Raw genomic sequence first — 20129 nt, 5'->3', positions numbered from 1 at the left:
GTTTTTGCAGTCTGAATGAAGAATGAAATTGAAGGAAGGGGAAATGATCATACTTTGGGCATTGAGTGCCTCGTCTTAACTATGGCTTTGGAGAAGAGGCCACAGGTTTCTTTGTAAAGAAGTTTCTTGAATCAGGCCTATACTAATCTATATGCCACTTTAGTAAAGTAGGTAAGGAGTAGCAGCTCAGTAACTTTGGCACTATGGAGAAGAGTATGGCTCTAGAACTTTCAATTCCATTGCTAGATTCCCCTTTCAAAAGATACTCCAAAGCTCTCAGGAAAGGATTTTGTCCAGTCTTGCTAGTGTTTGTTCTTTATGAATTTTTGACCTGTACCTCCTAACTCAGAGGGCAAAAAAGAAGGAAAGGAGAACTTATAGTCAACGTGCATCATGACCTATACTTCTTAGATAACAGTTGGTATGTTTTGTCCATTTTGCATAGAGAACCAAAGACTATTTCAGTGTATCTTAATAGCTTCCTTTTGTGATTCCCTTAGTTCAGCCATTTTGAAAAACTGAACGAAATGTTTACCTTCTAAAAAACAATTTCCATGGTAACAACCTGGAAACAAGCCTGTGTTAGAACCACAGAATGGATTCTGAATGAAGAGAAGCAAACAGGTGAAGCACATAACACTGACATTGTAGAGATACTTAAACCTGGTATTTGGGGGACTCCTGTTTTTGAGGAAGATACAAGGCTGCAGCCATGTTTCAGGTTTTGTACAATAGTACCCTAATATAAAATTAGAGGACAGCAGTGGGTACGATAAAGAAAATTAGCTAAAAAAATGTTTCCATCTTGGCTTGCCCCCAGTTATCTCCACAGGTAATAGGTCCCCATATTCTTCACCATGATTTAGTAAGATGAAGCTATGTTTCTGGCAGTTACCTCTATGATGTCATCATGGAACCATGACTTCTGAGACTCATCTTCAATGTTGGATATATACTTGCTTTTTGTCTTCAGTTGAATTTCCGGAATCCCTTTTACCAATTCATTGATTGGTTTAGCTTGTTAATTCTAACTTGCCTTTGGTCAAACATGGCTTTTAGGGCTTGATCATTGATGTTGCAGGAATTATTTGCTTCTTTAAGAAATGCATATCATATGGGATCAAAGAATAGATCTATTGTACCTGTGCACAAGTACTTGAGACTCAGCTCATTATGATTTCAGTGGGATGTGTGTAAAACACAGGCCTTTAGCTGACTGGGCATGGTGGTAAAGAACTGGCATTTCCATGGAGGATGGAGGCCTTTCAGGAAAGGTGAGGCCAAGCAGAGTCATTCAGGAGTACATTATGAATAAATGGTGATCACTTCGCTGCCACCACCCCGGACAAGGAGGACTCGTTCTAGTCCCTCAGTGAGCACTTCTAGGAACTCCATGTCTTCAGAATTTGTCAAGGAAACAAGTAGACAAAAGAAGAATACACATTTACAACCTGGCATCATCATAACCTGAGTTTATCTGATCACAGAGCTATAAAATCAGCATGCTTGTCTTAATTCTTATATATTCAAAAGTCTGAACTTTGGATTCAATTTAACCCTGTGAAATAATCCAGGAATCTAGTCCTTTTAAATATATAATACGGGTGGCGCCTGTGGCTCAGTCGGTAAGGCGCCGGCCCCATATACCAAGGGTGGCGGGTTCAAACCCGGCCCCGGCCAAACTGCAACCAAAAAATAGCTGGGCGTTGTGGTGGGCGCCTGTAGTCCCAGCTACTCGGGAGGCTGAGGCAAGAGAATCGCTTAAGCCCAGGAGTTGGAGGTTGCTGTGAGCTGTGTGAGGCCACGGCACTCTACCGAGAGCCATAAAATGAGACTGTCTATAAAAAAAAAAAAAAATAAATAAATATATAATACAAGACTCTCCCATTTGTTAGGTATTCTCTAAATGTTCTTTAAAGAATGGGGAAAGATTGGGCCTGGTGGTTCATACCTATAATACAAACTTTGGGAAGCTAGGATGGGAGGATTGTTTGAGACCAGCCTGAGCAACAGTGAGACCCTCTCTCCACCAAAACAACAAAGGTGGGGGAGAAGTGTGTGTGTGAATGTATATATATTATATATATTCCCCACTCCCCCAGGGACTAGGTCTTCCTATGTTGCCCAGGCTGCTCTTGAACTCCTGGCCTTAAGTGATCCTTCTGCCTTGGCCTTCCAAAGTGCTAGGATTACAGGTCCCAGCCTTATCTTGTCTTTTTCTTACACTTTTGTTTTGAAATAATTACAGATTCACAGGAAATTGCAAATCAAGTACAAAGATGTCCTATGTGCCTGTCACCTAGTTTCCCCTAATGGTTATATCTCATGTACAGTATTAGAACCAGAAAAATGACATTGGTAAAATGTGTTTATATAATTCAGTGTCACTGTGTCACATGTATAGATCCATGTCAAGATTCAGAACTATTCTGTCACCACAAAGATCTCCCTCCTCTTACTTCTTTATTGCTAGTATTATGCACTGAATATTATAAATCATGTTACAAATATACCACCTATGTAAAAAAGTCTTTTAGGGTTCAGAGAGAATATATTACATCCTCAACTCCCCCCAATATATTAATCTCACCACTTTGTAAGCAGCCTTGCCTAAGACTTTTAAGTTTTCCTTCTTCAAAGATGGAAACCTGGGTAGAGATGAAGACTTTTTTTAAAGTGACAGGGTTTCACTCTGTCACCAAGACTGGAACTCCTAGGCTTAAGTGATCCTGCCTGCCTCAGCCCTCTGAGTAGCTAGAACTACAGTTATGTACCATAGCTGGCACTATACCTGGCTAATTTTTAAATTTTTTGTAAAGATGGGGTCTTACTATTTTGCCCATGCTGGTTTTGAACTTCTGGCCTCAAGCAATCCTGCCTTGGCCTCCCAAAGTGCTGGGATTATAGGTGTGAGCCACTGTACTTGGCCTGATAAAGATTTTTATAGTTATCTAGTTATCTCATCTAAGAAAGAGGATAAGAAGATTTTCTACACTGGCAGCTCCACTCTTGAAAAGGATACAGTTTTCATCACCCTCAGGGTTTCGAGGTGGCCCTGGCATATTCAACAAAACAAGCTTTGCTTCATGAGACTTGTTAACTATAACCTCATTAAGCTTCACTGCTGTGTGCATCCGCCTCACATTGGAGTGGTCCCTGGGTGGGGAAGAAATAGAGGTAGTTAAGGCAAAGAGAAAACTAGTTATATGGTCAACACTTGAGACTTGAGATCTAGAGCTTTTTCACCTGACTATGAATAATGTGATAAAATTCTTTCTTTATCTTGAGTTTTCTCTTTCTACCCTTGCTTATTTTATACTAGGAACACAGTATGGAGGTGAACTATGTGGAGAGAAAGGATGGTTAGTTTGTTAATTGAGAACAAATATGCACAGGCAAACAATAAAATGATGTGTGCCTTGTGTGTCCAGGCAAAACCACATCTGTGCCATTGACTAGATTATATTTTGTCATATGAATGTAAGTGAGAAAACTTACGGACGCATGTTAAGCAGGTCTTGGAATCCTTCCATTGACTTGGCTTTTTGCCCCCGGGATGCCATATACTTGTCTTTTGTCCAAGTCATGTGTACCTTCTCCTGATAAGTTTCTGTCTCTTCATCCTCATCAGAGCCAATGCTGGTCAGTCTTAGCATGGAGTTCCGGTCTTTCACCAACTGTGCCTGCAGAAGGTCCAACAAAGTTATTCTACTTCATTTTCTCTCATACTCCATCTTTAATTATTTTGAAACAATGGGGTTATAATGGAATAACTGATAAAGTGAGAAGGAAAGAATTGCTACCCCCTGAAAACAATGTAGTACTGGCACTTTTTTTTTTTTTAGACAGAGTCTCAAGCTGTCACCCTGGGTAGAGTGCTATGGCATCACAGCTCACAGCAACCTCAAACTCTTGGGCTCGAGCGATTCTCTTGCCTCAGCCTCCCAAGTAGCTGGCACTACAGGCACCCGCCACAATGCCTGGCTATTTTGTTGTTGTAGTAGTCATTGTTGTTTGGCAGGCCTAGGCTGGGTTCAAACCTGCCAGCTCTGGTGAGCTGAGCTATAGGTGCTGAGCCTACAGTACCGTCATTTTCACTGACAGACATCACAGGGCCAGGATTAGATCGATGTGGCAAGTTCTCACCTCTCTGTCCCGCTCCGTTTTGGATAGCCGCATGTGTCGGAGCATCTGGGATCTTTGCTCCATCATCAGAGTGCGCTCATAAGTATAAGCTGATATGTCACTGTCATGCTGCCACAAATATCACACAAAAAGGGCAAAAAGCACAAAGAAAGAAAGATGAACCACACATTTTTATTTCTACTCACTAAATTAAACCATAGAAAGTGTCACAATATCAATCTGAGTTTTAACTCTATTTTGGTGAGTCTTTGACCTACGCATCTTTCCTCCTGATTGCAAATAAAATCTAGAGGCCCTGAGAGTCTTTTCCATTATCTAGCACATTTGCTTCTTTAAAATACAAAACACAAACAATATTATCTGTTTTTTAAATATTGCTCAGTTATTTAAAAAGAAAGTCATGTGTGATTTTAAGCATGAATATATTAATTAAAAATTAATAAAACTATAGTAAGCAGGTTAAGAATCTAGGAGAAATGTAAGGGCTGTGTAATAAAACAAAAACAAGAAAGCAAAAACAAACACCAAAAACACATCACATACACATTCTATTTAGGTCAACAAATTAGGGTTTGGGGTTTTTTTTTTGACACTAAGTGATTAATCCACATTTAGAGGTGAACAATTTTCCACATCAGAAAAGGTTCGAGGAAGATAGGGTGGGCAAATGGGGGCATAGTGGGGTCTTCTATCCTAAACTCAACTCTCTTACCATCTCCACCACTTCCACCTCCGCCTCAATCCGCAGGTGGTACAGGAAGGTGGCTAGGTCCTTCTTCATCTGGATACTGTTGTCTTCTAGCTGGGCTACTGTGAAGATACGTATGCTGCACTTGCGCCACACCTAAGAGAGTGCATATGTCCATGGGAGAGTAGATTCAATAAGGCAAAAAAAAGTTACTTCCTAAAACATGAGGCATTATCACCAAGAACAACCTTGCTGCAGTATGACTGACGGTATTTGTTCCCAGCTTCATACTTGCTGCTATTATAGGATAGCAGCAATTCTCAACGGAACCCTTTGAAACAACGAAAATACACCCTGCATATCAAATATTTACATTACGATTCATGACAGTAGCAAAATTACAGTTACGAAGTAGCAACGAAAATCATTTTATGGTTGGGGGTCACTACAACATGAGGAGTATATTAAAGGGTCACGGCATTAGGAAGGTTGAGAACCACTGTACTAGAGCAAAAGACTGACTAAACAACCAATTAAATACAGTTTTAGGGAGTTCTTAATTTCATAACAAGAAAAAACTGGCTAAAAGGTAAAGATTTGTGATACAGTAAGAGGGCTGTTTATTCAGATAGTACTTTAATGATATTATGCACACTATAATATTTCCTATTTTAAATTTCAGTTGAGTCTTACCAAAGGATGAGTATCTATGTATGTAAAATGCACACACACATACCCTGTTAGGGTTCTAGTATTTGATTTTTTTCCAAAGATGTTTTGCACATCTTAGTCTTTTTCCCAAGGCTCATATGGAACTTTATTAATTTGCTTAATTTCACTTGAAGATACACTAATACACACACGATGATTTCTTATAAAGCTGAAAGTGAGACAGCCAAGAATAGTCCCCAGTTTCAGATTCTAAGCCCCAACACTACATGGTCAAAGAGGAAGAGTCTGTCCAGTGAATCAAGACAGAAGGAAGAAAGGCTTTTTGAAAATGTTGTCTAAGATACCTTGTGTTGTTTTAGTAGGAAGGGTAGGAGCATGAGCATCCCCCCATCATGCACAATCCACCACACATCAATGTTGCCCTCAGAAAATTGTTCCACGTTGCTGGGAAAGAAGGAGACGTTTTTAGCCACTAGCAGGGCGAGATGGGCAGCAGTTGTCACTCGAACTGTGCCTAGGGAGAAAAAAGAAAGAATCAGAATGAGCAAAGAAGAATCCTTAGGCTTGTCTTGGTTTCCGCCATGCAATAAAATAAGGATAATGTTCTTTATACACTTTTTTGAGCAAGGTGTCCTATTTACATAGTAAGTTATACCTCATTAAATATTCTCAACAAAAATTATTGAGAAAAATAGGATAGCTAACAGAATTAGATTGAGAACCATGGTTTATGTTACTGGATATATTTATTTCTAAGAGGGAAATACGTGAATTGAGAGAATTTGATGCTAAAGAATAATTCTTCCAATTCCTGTGAGAACATCAATATGGAAAATTACAAATGAAAATTTGGCAGTTTTGGAAATAATTCTTAGCACAAGACTTGACAGAGATAAACAATTCATGAACATCATGTAAACCTGCAGGGGGGTGGAATCCAGTTATTACTACTACTAGTTTTTTGTTACAGCCATCATTGTTGTTTGGTGGCCTGGGCTGGATTCGAACCCGCCAACTCAGGTGTATGTGGCCGGCGCCTTAGCTGCTTGAGCCACAGGCACTGAGCCTTATTACTACTACTAGTTTTTTAGGTGCCTTATAAGACTATGTTTTAGCAATGGCATAGTCTCTTAGTTTAGGAGGCTAGAGGTAACAGATAAATCCCCTATCTGGGCTCTCGGATTATTTATTGTACAGGAAATGATTTGTACCAATAAATGTCTTCCAAGCGCGAGCATCTTCACTTTGGCGCCAGCCATTGGGCCAGCCCATCACCACCGTGTTGTGCTTCATGCCCCCAAGGCCACATGACTGGATGAGGTGGGAAATGCCCTCTTTCAGCTTGGCAGCCACCACCAGCTGGCAAAATCCTTTTACTTTCTCTGCCTCCATAAGGTGCTTTATAGTCTGAAAGAGACACAGGATCTCAACACTGAATTGCTTTACCTTGGATATTTTAAACCATTATTCCTTCTCCATATTATATTTCCCTCCTCTTTCTTAACTCTGCCTAAGACTGGATAGCCTATAGGAAAGTCCAAAAAGTTAAAATCATCCCAGTGACATTTCATGATCCTTTGTCTTTTTCACTAAGTCCTTACTCTATATTTTTATAGCTAGTTGTCTATATGTAGTTTCTCTCTCTCTTTTCCTCTTTTCTGCTTTTCGCCCTTTGTTAACATACCAAAAATTTGAGAACAGGGATCTCCCCATAGTGAATATTCAACATTTTTTCTCCACTGACCAGGTGATTCACTTGTCTGAACATGATCTTCTTCCTGCCTCAGCCCTAGTCATGTCCTGACTTACCTTTCTAGAAATTTGATCTGATGATTCAGTTTCACTTTATAATTTTCTCAGATATATTTTAATTTTCTTTCTTTCTTTCTTTTTTTTTTTTTTTTGAGGCAGAATCTCACTCTTTTTCCCCACGCTAAAATACAGTGGCATTATCATAGCTCCCTGCATCTTCACATTCTTGGGGTCCTCCTGCCTTAGCCTCCCAAGTAGGACTGCAGGCATGCACCACCACACTAATTTTTCTCTTTTTGGTAGAGAAAAGGTGTCGCAATGTTGCTCAGGATGGTCTTGAACTCCTGAGCTTAAGTGATCCTCCCTTGGCATCCCAAGGTGTTAGGATTATATGTGGCTGACCCCATGTATGTTTTCCTTTTGGCTTCTCCCATTCCCATATCGTTTTTTACATTTTAATGGTAATTATTGATGATACTTGTATTTGCATTTACTATTCTTTTATTTAGTCAAGCCAACAATATCTCATATACTGTTACTCCATCCTATTTGGTAGAAAAAAAAGGGCACAATGGTATGAAAAATGGAACAATTTTCTCAAAAGCACAGATTAAATCAGTGATACACGCCTGTGGTCCCAGCTACTCAGGAGGCTGAAGCAAGAGAATCGCCTAAGCCCAAGAGCTGGAGGTTGCTGTGAGCTGTGACGCCACAGCATTCTACCGAGGGTGACAAAGTGAGACTTTGTCTCTAAAAAAAATAATAATAAATAAAAATAAATCAGTGATATAACTAGGATAAAAACTACACTCTCTTGATTTACAATCTTGTGTTTTTTTTGTTTTCCTGAAACAAGGTCTTGCTTTGCCACCCAGGCTTGAGTGCAATGGCCTCATTATAGCTCACTGCAACCTCAAATTTCTAGGCTCAAGTGATCCTCTTCTCTCAGTCTTCTGAATAACTGAGTCTAAAGGGGCTTATCACCACATTCAGCTAATTTGCTATTTTTTGTAGAGGCAGGGTCTCACTCTTATTCAGGATGGTCTTGAACTCCTGGTCTCAAGTAATCCTCCCATGTTGGCCTCCCAAAGTTCTAGGATTACAGGCATAAGTCACCATACCTGGCCACAATCCTGTGTACTTTTTATTAATTTTTACCATTATTCTGAACTAATATTTTTAAGCATTTATAGTTTTTAGAATTTCAAAGCATTCCAAAATGAAATCTAGTAAAATTTCTCAAATATGATTGAAAATTTCTCTGAACAATAGGATTAGTTCTATCATTTATAAGTATTAGAATGAACACTAATTCCTTCTTATGGTAGAACTTTAACATTCAGTATGGCTAATTAGAAATAGAAAAGCAATCTATTAGTGAAGAGGAAGAGGCTCGCCACCTGTAGCTCAAGTGGCTGGGGTGCCAGCCACATGCACCAGAGCTGGCGGGTTCAAATTCAGCCCAGGCCTGCCAAACAACGACAACTACAACCAAAAAATGGCCGGGCGTTGTCGTGGGCGCCTGTAGTCCCAGCTACTTGGGAGGCTGAGGCAAGAGAATTGCTTAAGCCCAAGAGTTGGAGGTTGCTGTGAGCTGTGATGCCATGGTACTCTACCCAGGGCAACACAGGGAAACTTTGTCTCAAAAAAAAAAAAAAAAAAAAGAAGAGGATGAAAAGTTGCTCGTTGCTCCTTGTTGTCACAAGATTACCAAGATTGAGAGGACCCCTCCCAACATAGTTCAAGAGACTGATTTATTTACATGACTTCTCTCAGTGATCAGATCAATGTTTAGAGTCTATTTGGAAATAATGTTAGCTTGAATAATTTTATAGTTAGTAATGCTTTAGGTAAGAAGAATTAATTATCTTCTGGCTCATATTACTTGGGAAAAAAATGAGTGTTTTAAAGTTAACACTAAGCGGGAAACCCCCTAGAGCATTCAGGAATGAGATTATCTGAGGTCTTAAAACAGTAGAACCTCTGTAAGTTGACCACCCAAAAGACTGTAACAACTGGTCAGCATACGGAGGTGGTCAACATAAGGAACTAGGCCTACTGTACTGATCTGTACATATGATGAATGTCTAGTCTATGAAAATCAGGTTGACTTAAGGAGTTGGTCAATATAGGGAGGAGGTCAACTATGGAGGTTCTACCGTTATTAACGTCAGAGATATAAGCTAAGTTCTACTATATAAAAAGTCTTGACTCTTACCTGCTCAGCAGCTAAGGCTTCACCATAGTTCTCTAGGAAGTTCCCCACGATGACAGAGCCCACAATAGTGAGACCCTTTCCTGCTTTGAGCTGTGAAGCAAATGTGAGGAGGCGAGGATGCTTGACATGTAAGTCTTCATCTAGTTTCAGTAATACAAGCAACTGAGGCCTGTTGAGAGATTGGTGGGGGTGGAGGGGAAGAAACATTTTGGTTTTGGAGAACAGAATGACAAATCCACCCTTTAATTTGGGAGATCTATACATATAAAACATGTAATTTGACAGAGGAAGAGATCAGAGGAAACGACAGGATGAGAGTACTGGTTATTATGAATGCTCCCAATATATCTCAAGTTGATCAGTCTTCAAATGGTAGCAATCTAGATCATAAATCACATGAAGAAAAGAAAAGAAAGAAATCAAGGATTTTAAATAGTTCAAAACAGGTCCATTGTACCAATTCCTCAGGGCACACGATTTCCTTATCCTGTCACCAGCAAAGTACACATTTACGTGTGTTAACTATGCGCCAAACACCACTAGTGTTGTTTCTTTACCTCCAGTTTTTAGTGTGTGGAGGTCCTTCCTCCAGCCGAAGCAAAGCAAACCGGGCTGCACTGAGGGACAGCCCTCGGATACCATCACCCCATTCTTTTTCAGCTCTGGGAGAAAAAGGAGAATAGAGCGGAGACAGATTAAATTATAGTTAAGTATAATTTCAAAAAGCAAAGTTTATTTTTTCTGAACCTAAAAGTAACATATACCACAAAGTAGAAGGTTAGAACTCAGATTAGTGATTTATATAATGCTGGACATAATGACCCCACTGCTGGCAGATCAACACCACCCTGCACCAACAGATTACACTGCAGAAACAGTTCAGAATAAAATCTGATAGGGTCATTCACTTGGTATTTCTATGGAACAGTTCAAAAGCAATAGTATGACATAGAACACTGGATTAGAAAATTATTACAGACCAGAGTTTAAGTTATTCTGAAAATAATGAGGAAAAAGTTTAAGTTAGTATTATCTTCAGAATCAGGATGTTACTTTTTCCTCATTTTTGGAAGGTGTTAGTGAGGCTGTTAACCTTATTCAGGATTAATTTTTTTTCTTTTCAGTTAATCCCTTCACTGAAGAAATCAGCAAAAATATTTTTATTTGGCCAGGCACGGTGGCTCACGCCTATAATTCTAGCACTCTGTGAAGCTGAGGCAGGTGGATCACCTGAGCTCAGGAGTTTGAGACCAGCCTGAGCAAAAGTGAGACCCCTGTCTCTAAAAATAGCCAGTGTTGTGGCAGGCGCCTGTAGTCCCAGCTACATGGGAAGCTGAGGCAAGAAGACTGATTGAGACCAAGAGTTTGAGGTTGCTCTATGATGCCACAGCACTCTACCAAGGATGACAAGGTGAGACTATCTCAATTAAAAAAAAAAAAATTGGGTTATACTTTGTTTAGTGCTCATAATTATTATTATTTGGATATGGTCTTTTAGTTATTTTTCATTGATCCATTCACTTCATACTTTTTCCACAAGTTTCCCTTGTAATGAAAAAAGCTTGCATCTATAAGGTGGTTAAGAACAATTAGAGGTACAAAATTTAGGTGAACAAATAAAGTTATTTAGGTCATTAATGTAATTTTCATTGAGCTAGCCCTAACCAAACTGGCTAGTCTTGCTACTTTTCACAGGTATCAAAGACCCAGGTCAAATCCATACTCACCCTTGGTACTCAATGTACTTGTAGATCATACCAGCTATTACCATAGCTACAATGGCATAATACCAGGAAGAAATGAACATCAAAGCCAGACAGATACTCATTCCCATGAAAGAGAGGGCCCTGGAAAATTAAAAGAACACAAATACAAAAAAGTATCTTTTTAAGCAGCTAGAAAAGAAGTCTGTGCCAAAGATGCTTCTGTATTTGTGGTGAGGGATTATTTCTTAACAAACTTTCCAATGTATTACAGACAAAACTTTTGTAAAATGCAATAAATATGAATTATTAGAAAAATTATCACACCCCTGGGTGCTGTGGCAATGTCAAATTGCTATAAAAGTTTCTGAATGCTTTTTGTTAGTATAGTGTTGAGTAAAAAAAGAAAGAAGAAGAAAAGTTTCTTTCTTTCTTTTTTTTTTTTGAGACAGAGTCTCATAATGTTGCCCTAGATAGAGTGCCGTGGTGTCACAACTCACAGCAACCTCCAACTCTTTGGGTTAAGCGATTCTCTTGCCTCAGCCTCCGAAGTCGCTGGGACTACAGGCACCCGCCACACCACCCACCTATCTTTTTGTTGTTGTTGTTACAGTTGACATGTTGTTTAGCAGGCCCAGGCTGGTTTCAAACCCACTAGCCTTGGTGTACGTGGCCAGCGCCCTAACAACTGAGCTACAGGCGCTGAGCCAGAAGAAAAGTTTCTAAATGCTTATTCTCAATTCTAGAGGTGTCTTTTCATGAACTGGCAACTGTCAACAGATGTGCATTGAGTCCCAAACTATATGGTTTGTACTAGAAGGTGTTTACTATTGCTGGAAAAATTTAATGAACGGGACATTAGGAAAGTCATCTGTAGTTATGAGGGCAATTGATACTTGGTAAAGCAGGGAGAAAATATACAGTCAGAAATGTTAATAACTCTATATAATCTTTTAAAATTTTTCAAGTAAATATTCCTCACAAATTTTTCCTAAAATTTTTAATGAACATTTATTAGCATAATTTCAGAATCCACTCAGAAAAATCTGCATTAGAAATTTGGCAGAGTAGGGCGGCGCCTGTGTCTCAAGGAGTAGGGTGCCGGTCCCATATGCCGGAGGTGGTGGGTTCAAACCCAGCCCTGGCCAAAAAAAAAAGAGGAAATTTGGCAGAGTAAAGAAATGCTTATTTTGATCAAATAAATTAGGTAGAAAACTATATTTATTAAAGCTTTTTTCTGTGTAAAAAATGAATTTCTTCCTAGATCTATGGTAAATTTTAAAGAATAAATAGGAATGTTGTTAATCTATGGAGAAAATCAGGATCTAATGAAAACATAGGGTAAAGGGAAAGATAGAAAGTTAACAGAAGCAAAGTAGCAACACACACAAAAAATGTTCACAATGAACTTTTCATGAGAGTTAAAGCTAGAAAGAGAGTCAAAGCATTACAATTAGTTCAAGGCCTAAATTTTTATTTGATAAAGATCACATCACTGCCCACCATTGATTAAGTGACACACCAGGAACAAATTAAAAGAAAGTTAGCAAAAGGAAATGTACCAACAAGTACATATAAGGACACAATTTTATACTTTTTCCAGCTTCTTCTGTTAATGATTAAAAGAATAAAGATTCTTTAAAGATAAACTATCTTTCTCTGGGAATTTATTTAGTAAATAGCTGGTGATTGGAGTCCCATCCAGATGTGGTTACTTTTTGTTAAACAAATGTCCTTTTATGGTTCTTCTCTGGAATTTGTAATAAAAAGTGATTTGCCTGAGAATACCTCATTTTTCACTGCAAGTAAATAATTCACTGAGTTTTTATTTATTTATTTATTTATTTTTTTGGCCGGGGCTGGGTTTGAACCCGCCACCTCCGGCATATGGGACCGGCGCCCTACTCCTTGAGCCACAGGCACCGCCTAATTCACTGAATTTTTAAATACTTATATTTTAAGGTGTAACTAATCAGAAACATCCTACACATGACAAAGCTAGTATAAACCAGCTTGACAAGCAACTCGGCAAACATTCTGTGCACAGGGATGATTAATAACAGTATGAGCTCTTCTCTTTGCTTAGCTTCCCACTTCCTTGTGTTTAGTAAACAGGAAATTTAAAGTATAAATCCACCATTTCTCTTTTTATTTTGAAATGGAAAGTGGTGTGGACTAAACCAAAATGGGACTACCATTTACTGGTCAGGCATCTATATGGAATCAGGAAGAATGCTTTTGGGAAACTTCTGAGGGGAGTATTTCTTTTTCTTTTCAAACATTAGGGAGTACAAAAGTTTTTGTTACATGGATATACACTATAATGCTGAAGTCAGGGCTTTCAGCGTGCCCACCACCAGGATAATGTTCATTATACCCAACAGGTAAGTTTTTATCTCTCACCCCCATCCCACCCTCCCCATATAGCAGCAGTCCCCAACCTTTTTGGCACTAGGGAAGACAATTTTTTCAGGACTGGGGAGTGTGTGTGTGTGCATGGGATGATTCAAGCACATTATATTTCTGCCTCACATCATCAGTCATTAGATTCTCACAAGGAGTGTGCGATCTAGATCTCTCACATCTGCAGTGTACAGTAGGGTTCATGTTCCTATGAGAATCTAATGCCAGGACTTATCTGACAGGAGGTGGAGCTCAGATGGTGATGTGAGTGATAAGGAGTGGCTATAAATACAGAGGAAGTTTTGCTCACTTGCCCACTGCTGTATGGCCTGGTTCTGGAGGTTGGAGACTGCAGCCATATGGAACATAATTAAAGAATACTTAGTTATGAGTGAAAAGAGATGGGAAATAGATGGGATGATAGCTAAAAAACTTTGATGGCTTGACCATAACTTGCCTATAACAGCAGCAGCAACAACAGTTTATTGGGAGCTTTACTAAGTACCATGCACCAGGCTAAGCACTTGAGATTTATTACTCCCATTTTGCAAATGACTAAAATGAAATTTTACATAGTTATATGCTCTGCTAAAGGTTACAAAGCTAGGAAATAGTAGAGCTGAAATCTGAACCTGGGTGACCTGATTCCATAGCCCTAAGTAAAAAATGGGAAAAAAATAGCTATGTAAAGGGAAGATTGTTTTAACCTGAAGAATGTTGAAAGCTGGAAATATTTACTTTGTAGTTTTGATTTTTATTCTCAGTGGGTATTTCTCATAAAGTAATATAGAAAAAAATAGTAAAGGAGGATAAGGATTCAGATGAGACTTATAAGTTGAAACGAACAGTAGAGAAATGTCTAACCAAGAAGAAATACTATATATATTGAGAACCTAAACTCCTAGTTTTTAGTTCAGTGATGTGAGTAAGAAGAAAAAAGAAAGCAGACTTACCAGTGGTAGTAGCGGAACCGGGGTCTCCAGTTTGGTGTTCGAAGTAATGTTTGCAAGGCACATGCCAAGTTCACAAAGAGGTAACACATGAGAAAAAACCTGCAAGAATAAAAAGAGTGAGAATAATGATTATAACTATAAAATAACTATTTCGAGTGATATTTTAAATAGAGAGCTTTTGTGTATTTCTAGGCCACTAGCCCGATTAGGTAGAAAGTAGAGGAATGTAAACCTCTTCTCACAAACCTGCTCATCCTATGTCTTCTTGGTCAATGACATAACCACTCTCTACCCAGTTTTCTTGGAATAATCCACACTTCCTCTTTCTTATTCACCCTTGTTCCAAATTCACCTTTCAAATCCTGTGAATTCTACCTATTTAAAAATCTCTAACCCTCTTTCCTTCCCTTTCATCTCTATTACTATCACCTTTGTTCAGGCTCTCATTTCTTCTTTCCAATTAGCATTCCTAGCTCAATTCTAGTCTCCTTGTAATCCATCTTTTATACCAAATAGATCATTATAAAACATATTTATTTTGTTTTCAAGGGATTACCAGCACTTCAGGTTAAAGTTCCAGTCCTTCTGATCTGGTTTGACCTACTTCTCTAGCCTGTTCTTTCCCCAACATGCTCCCTCTACGCCAGCCAAGTCAAACTACTTTTAATCCTCTGAATGTGCTACAGTATTTCATTCTTCAGAGCTTTATATGCATTGCCTGCCTGGAATATTCTTTATCCCTTTTCTGCTTAGCAAATAACCAGTCATCCTTCAAAATATAAGTGTTACTTCCTCCAGAAGATCTTCCTTGAGTCCCAGTCTGTTTAGATGCCTTGCTTTGGTGTTCCTATGGCACCAGTGTCCACCTTTACCACGGCATTCACCACACTAAACAGGGACCACTGGTTTCCTTATCATCAGTTCTCTACGACTGTATTTTATACATCTTTGTATTCCCAGAATACTGTATTACACAGGGCCAGGTAAGAAGTAAGGCACAGATGAATAAAAAGCTAAAAGTGGTAAAAACTTTTTTTTTTTTTTTGCAGTTTTTGACCAGGGCTGGGTTTGAACCCACCACCTCTGGCATATGGGGCCGGCACCCTACCCCTCTGAGCCACAGGCGTCGCCCCAAGTGGTAAAAACTTTAATGAATTGATTATGCATCAGAAGAGAAGACAAAGAACTTTTGAAGTTGGGCGGCACCTGTGGCTCAGTGGGCAGGGCGCCAGCCCCATATACTGAGGGTGGTGGGTTCAAACCTGGCCTTGGCCAAATTGCAACAAAAAAAAATAGCTGGGCACCTATAGTCCCAGCTACTTGGGAGGCTGAGACAAGAGAATCGCCTAAGCCCAGGAGTTGGAGGTTGCTGTGAGCTATATAAAGCGAGACTCTGTCTCTACCAAAAAAAAAAAGAACTTTTGAAGGCATATAGATAGGAAAAAAACATCATAAGTTATAAAAATGAGCCTTATATCAAAGTTCTCAGGAATGTTTCTTTCTTTTCTTTTTTCGAGACAGAGCCTCAAGCTGTCACCCTGGGTAGAGTGCTGTGGCATCACGGCTCACAGCAACCTCCAACTCCTGGGCTCAAGTGATTCTCCTGCCTCCGCCTCCCAAGTAGCTGGGACTACAGGCACCTGCCACAACACCTGGCTATTTTTTGGTTGCAGCCACCATCATTGTTGTTTGGCAGGCCCGGGATAGATTCAAACCCGCCAGCTCAGATGTATGTGGCTGGCGCCTTAGCCGCTTGAGCCACAGGCGCTGAGCCAGGAATGTTTCTTAAGTGAAATTATACCTGTATTTGGCCTGTTCTGTTGTTATCACTACTGTTATATGACAGATGGAAATTGACTGTATTAGAAATGTATACCATCTCAACAAGAATAACTGAAGAAAATAACTGGCTCTTACATGGAAAGAATTGGGGCCACAAGATCCAGGGAGGCTATAAGGATTCCCAGCTCTGCAATGGCGGCAGTTAAAAGTAAAGCCCAGGTAGGTTCTCCATTGGCTTTGCTGTGGCCAAAAACCTGCACGTAAAAGGGAAAATACGGGACATAAGAGTGTTGAGTCAATGCTCCTGATTCCTCTGTCCTACAGTTTCAGACATCTGGAAGATAATAATGTTACAACTGTGATATTTTTAAACCTTTGCAGAAATCTCATATAAACTCATATTAGGGATTTAGAATGTCTTATACTAAAACCCCGTGTCTTTACATTTATGATCTAGTAATCCCTAAGCTCACAAAGACCACACTGTTTCTCATAAAATGTGGGAAAAAAGAAGTGGGCACAGAAATGGCTCACTCACCCTTAGAAATGGTATGATGTTATCCTTGGCAATAGCCTGTAGCAGTCTTGGTGCACCTGTGAGGCTCTGAAGGCCAGCCCCACATGTTGAAAAGAAGGAGCCAATAACAATCACCCATGGAGATGGCCAAGATAAGGTTCCCACCACCAAATTACCTTTCACAGCATCCCCAAACCTGTGAAAGAAATAAGCGTGGGGAAATTTAATATGGAATAACTTTATAGACTTAAGACTACATAGTCACCTTTTTTCTATTACTTTTAGAGAATCAAAATTGAGATAGACATGAATATTAAGAAAGGTAAAGGATTTTACATTTAGGCTTAAGTCATGAAAATATAAAAATCTTTGAAGAAAGTGTGGTAAAAACTCTTGAAGCTATTGGCCTAGGGAAAGAATTTATGAAGAAAACCCCAACAGGGGCCCTGATCAAGTTAAAAAGTTTCTGCATAGCCAAGGACACAAGCAGTACAGCAAACACACAACCTACAGACTGGGAGAAGGTATTGACATGCTATACATCCAACAAAGGGCTGATAACCAGCATCTATAAAGAACTCAAGCAAATCAACAAGAAAAGATCAATCAAGCAACCCCCTTAAAAACTGGGTGAGATGGGGCGGCGCCTGTGGCTCAGTTGGTAAGGCGCTGGCCCCATATGCCGAGGGTGGCAGGTTCAAACCCAGCCCCGGCCAAACTACAACCAAAAAATAGCCGGGCGTTGTGGCGGGCGCCTGTAGTCCCAGCTGCTCAGGAGGCTGAGGTAAGAGAATCGCTTAAGCCCAGGAGTTGAAGGTTGCTGTGAGCTGTGTGAGGCCACGGCACTCTACCGAGGGCCATAAAGTGAGACTCTGTCTCTACAAAAAAAAAAAAAAAAAGAAGAAGAGCAGGAGAAAAAGAAAGGGCCAAACCCACTTTTATAACAAACTCCCCTCCCCTTCACAATAAAGTATACTGCACAGATGTATAGCACACTTTCTGGGTGAAGGACACCAAAACACAGGTACTCCCATAATAATATGAAATTTAAAAAGAAAGAAGAAATGAAAAGATAAACAGATTTGATTAAAAGGCACTGTTGACCTATATTAAGGTTAAAATAACCTGTGAGGCCAGAAATAAACCAAACCTCAATTATAACTTTCCCTTCAGATTATAAAAATATATGCTTTTGGGGAAAAACTGAGATCTCATTACATCTATAACTGCATATTCTTCCTAAACATAAGCATTTTCTTTTATCATAAAAAACTATGAATAAAACTTTTACTAGTTTGAATTAATACTGCATCATCATTTATACTATCCATTCCTCTAGTGTTGATTTTCTATTATACAAAATACTATCATTAACATCTTTATACACATCTCGACATTCACACTACTGACTTTGTTTACTATGGCTTCCAAAAGGGACTACCTGTATTATTGGGATTCTCTCTCTCTCTCTCTATATATATATGTGTGTGTGTGTGTGTATGTGTGTGTATATATATATATATATATACACACGTACAATTTTTAGTCAATCATGGCTAAAAATAAGAAAAAAAAGTTGGGAGGAGGGGGAGAAAAGTCATCAATCTGTGCACTTTACCTGTTGGTTGGGAATTTACACATCCCTTTCTCCCCCTCCTCCCAACTTGAAAAGTCATCAATCATGACTAAAAATAAGAAAAAAAAAATCTACATACATACATACATATGGACATGTGTAAAGTGAGGTATGTATAAAGTGACGTATCCAGTCATGACTAAAAATACTATGTACGTATATAGATTTTTTTTCTTATTTTTAGTCATGACTGATACCTCAGGGCTGGATACTTCACTTTATAACTGTCCTGGAAATGTGGGATAACCAGATGTCATGGAAGACAGACACATAATTATTATAAAGAAATGAACTACTCACTTGTCTCTGAGAACAACTCCTTCAATACATGCACCAAAAAGGACAACATTGCTTAAATCTGTCAGATTAAGAATCAAGGAAACTGCAATTTATTCTGTAACAAGACAGAGAAAGTAGACAGGTAGGATATTTCCTCTGGTAGTAAAATGAGCTGCTAAATTCACTAATCCATAAATTCTTTCTTAAATTTTATATATGAAGTGGGCAGATTATCTGGCAGAAGTGGTAGAAAACAGATATCCTTATTATCAGAATAACAATACTGACCACCCTTGTTCTACTGGATGTTCCTATGATGAGAACTCAGACTGGAGTCATGAAAAGGATACAGACAAAGGAGGTGGTCAGGATGGCAAGGATAGTACCAACGGGAATAGACTTCTGAGCATCTTTCAGGTCTCCAGATCTGTTTGATCCAGCCATGATACCTTTAGAGAGGGGAAAGAAACAAGTTAAACTCTCGAGTTCCTGAATACTTTGATATTCATAATGATACTAAAAACAAGGCAAACCTAGGAGTTCTAAGAATATAATTCGGTCTCCTGAGAAAAATCACTCCCTGGGTCTGACAGCTTCTAAAATAGACAATAGCCTACCTGCTTACCTGTGACAGAGGGAAAGAAGATTCCCACCAGAAGAGTGAAGGAGGTAGTGATGTCAACAAGAACATATTCATGGTTTAAGCCACCTAAGACATCAGAAGATTTGGCTGATGGCTTTTCAATGATTTCTCCCTTGGGTAGATAATTACTCCAGAGATTCTCTGTAGTGGGAAAAAGGAAATATATGCAACAGCAGTATGGAAAGAAGATAAATGGATAATTTCTAAACAATAATAATCCAAATAACATTCAAAATCAGACTCCTCATTTACAGGATTTTATTTATTTATTTTTTTTGAGACAGATTCTCACTATGTCACCCTCAGTAGAGTGCCGTGGCACAGCTCACAGCAACCTCAAATTCTTGGGCTTAAGTGATTCTCTTGCCTCAGCCTCCTAAGTAGTTGGGACTACAGGTGCCTGCCACAACACCCGGCTATTTTTTTGTTGCAGTTGTCATTGTTGTTTAGCAGGCCCAGGCTGGGTTTGAACCTGCCTGCTTCGGTATATGTGGCTGGTGCCCTAACCACTAAGCTACACGTGCTGAGCCATTTATATGGTTTCTAGAGGAATTTTTGCTTCTATTTGAGTACACACACACGTATATATTATATAGTAATAAATAAAAACATGATACCCCTCCTAAGAAGGGAGAGTTCCAAGAAATGAAACCCAAAACATGTCTTTCGCATTTAGTTCAAATACAACTTGACAAAATGCTCTGGTACATACAATTAACTTTACTAATGCAAATTAA

General features: G+C 39.2%; 1 protein-coding gene across 6 annotated transcripts in view; it reads right to left on the bottom strand.

Annotated features, from left to right (window-relative positions):
- Window positions 1-652: 652 nt before the first annotated feature.
- SLC12A6 (solute carrier family 12 member 6) overlaps window positions 653-20129 on the bottom strand; it is a 99002-nt gene continuing 79525 nt past the window's right edge. For all 6 annotated transcript variants that reach the window (XM_053595019.1, XM_053595018.1, XM_053595017.1 and 3 more), the window contains 16 exons: window positions 19375-19533; window positions 19100-19198; window positions 18771-18828; window positions 16856-17030; window positions 16453-16571; window positions 14536-14634; window positions 11204-11323; window positions 10034-10138; window positions 9477-9645; window positions 6718-6913; window positions 5851-6020; window positions 4859-4990; window positions 4147-4254; window positions 3499-3683; window positions 3023-3156; window positions 653-1397 (listed from right to left, as the gene is read on the bottom strand). In XM_053595019.1, coding sequence (XP_053450994.1) covers window positions 1306-1397; window positions 3023-3156; window positions 3499-3683; window positions 4147-4254; window positions 4859-4990; window positions 5851-6020; window positions 6718-6913; window positions 9477-9645; window positions 10034-10138; window positions 11204-11323; window positions 14536-14634; window positions 16453-16571; window positions 16856-17030; window positions 18771-18828; window positions 19100-19198; window positions 19375-19533 — 2120 coding nt within the window. In that variant the 3' untranslated portion in view covers window positions 653-1305. The remainder of the gene's footprint in view (window positions 1398-3022; window positions 3157-3498; window positions 3684-4146; window positions 4255-4858; window positions 4991-5850; window positions 6021-6717; window positions 6914-9476; window positions 9646-10033; window positions 10139-11203; window positions 11324-14535; window positions 14635-16452; window positions 16572-16855; window positions 17031-18770; window positions 18829-19099; window positions 19199-19374; window positions 19534-20129) is intronic.

The sequence above is a fragment of the Nycticebus coucang genome, chromosome 6 (genome assembly GCF_027406575.1).
Source record: "Nycticebus coucang isolate mNycCou1 chromosome 6, mNycCou1.pri, whole genome shotgun sequence".
Classification (NCBI taxonomy): domain Eukaryota; kingdom Metazoa; phylum Chordata; class Mammalia; order Primates; family Lorisidae; genus Nycticebus; species Nycticebus coucang.
This window is presented reverse-complemented; position numbering and strand designations above follow the sequence as displayed.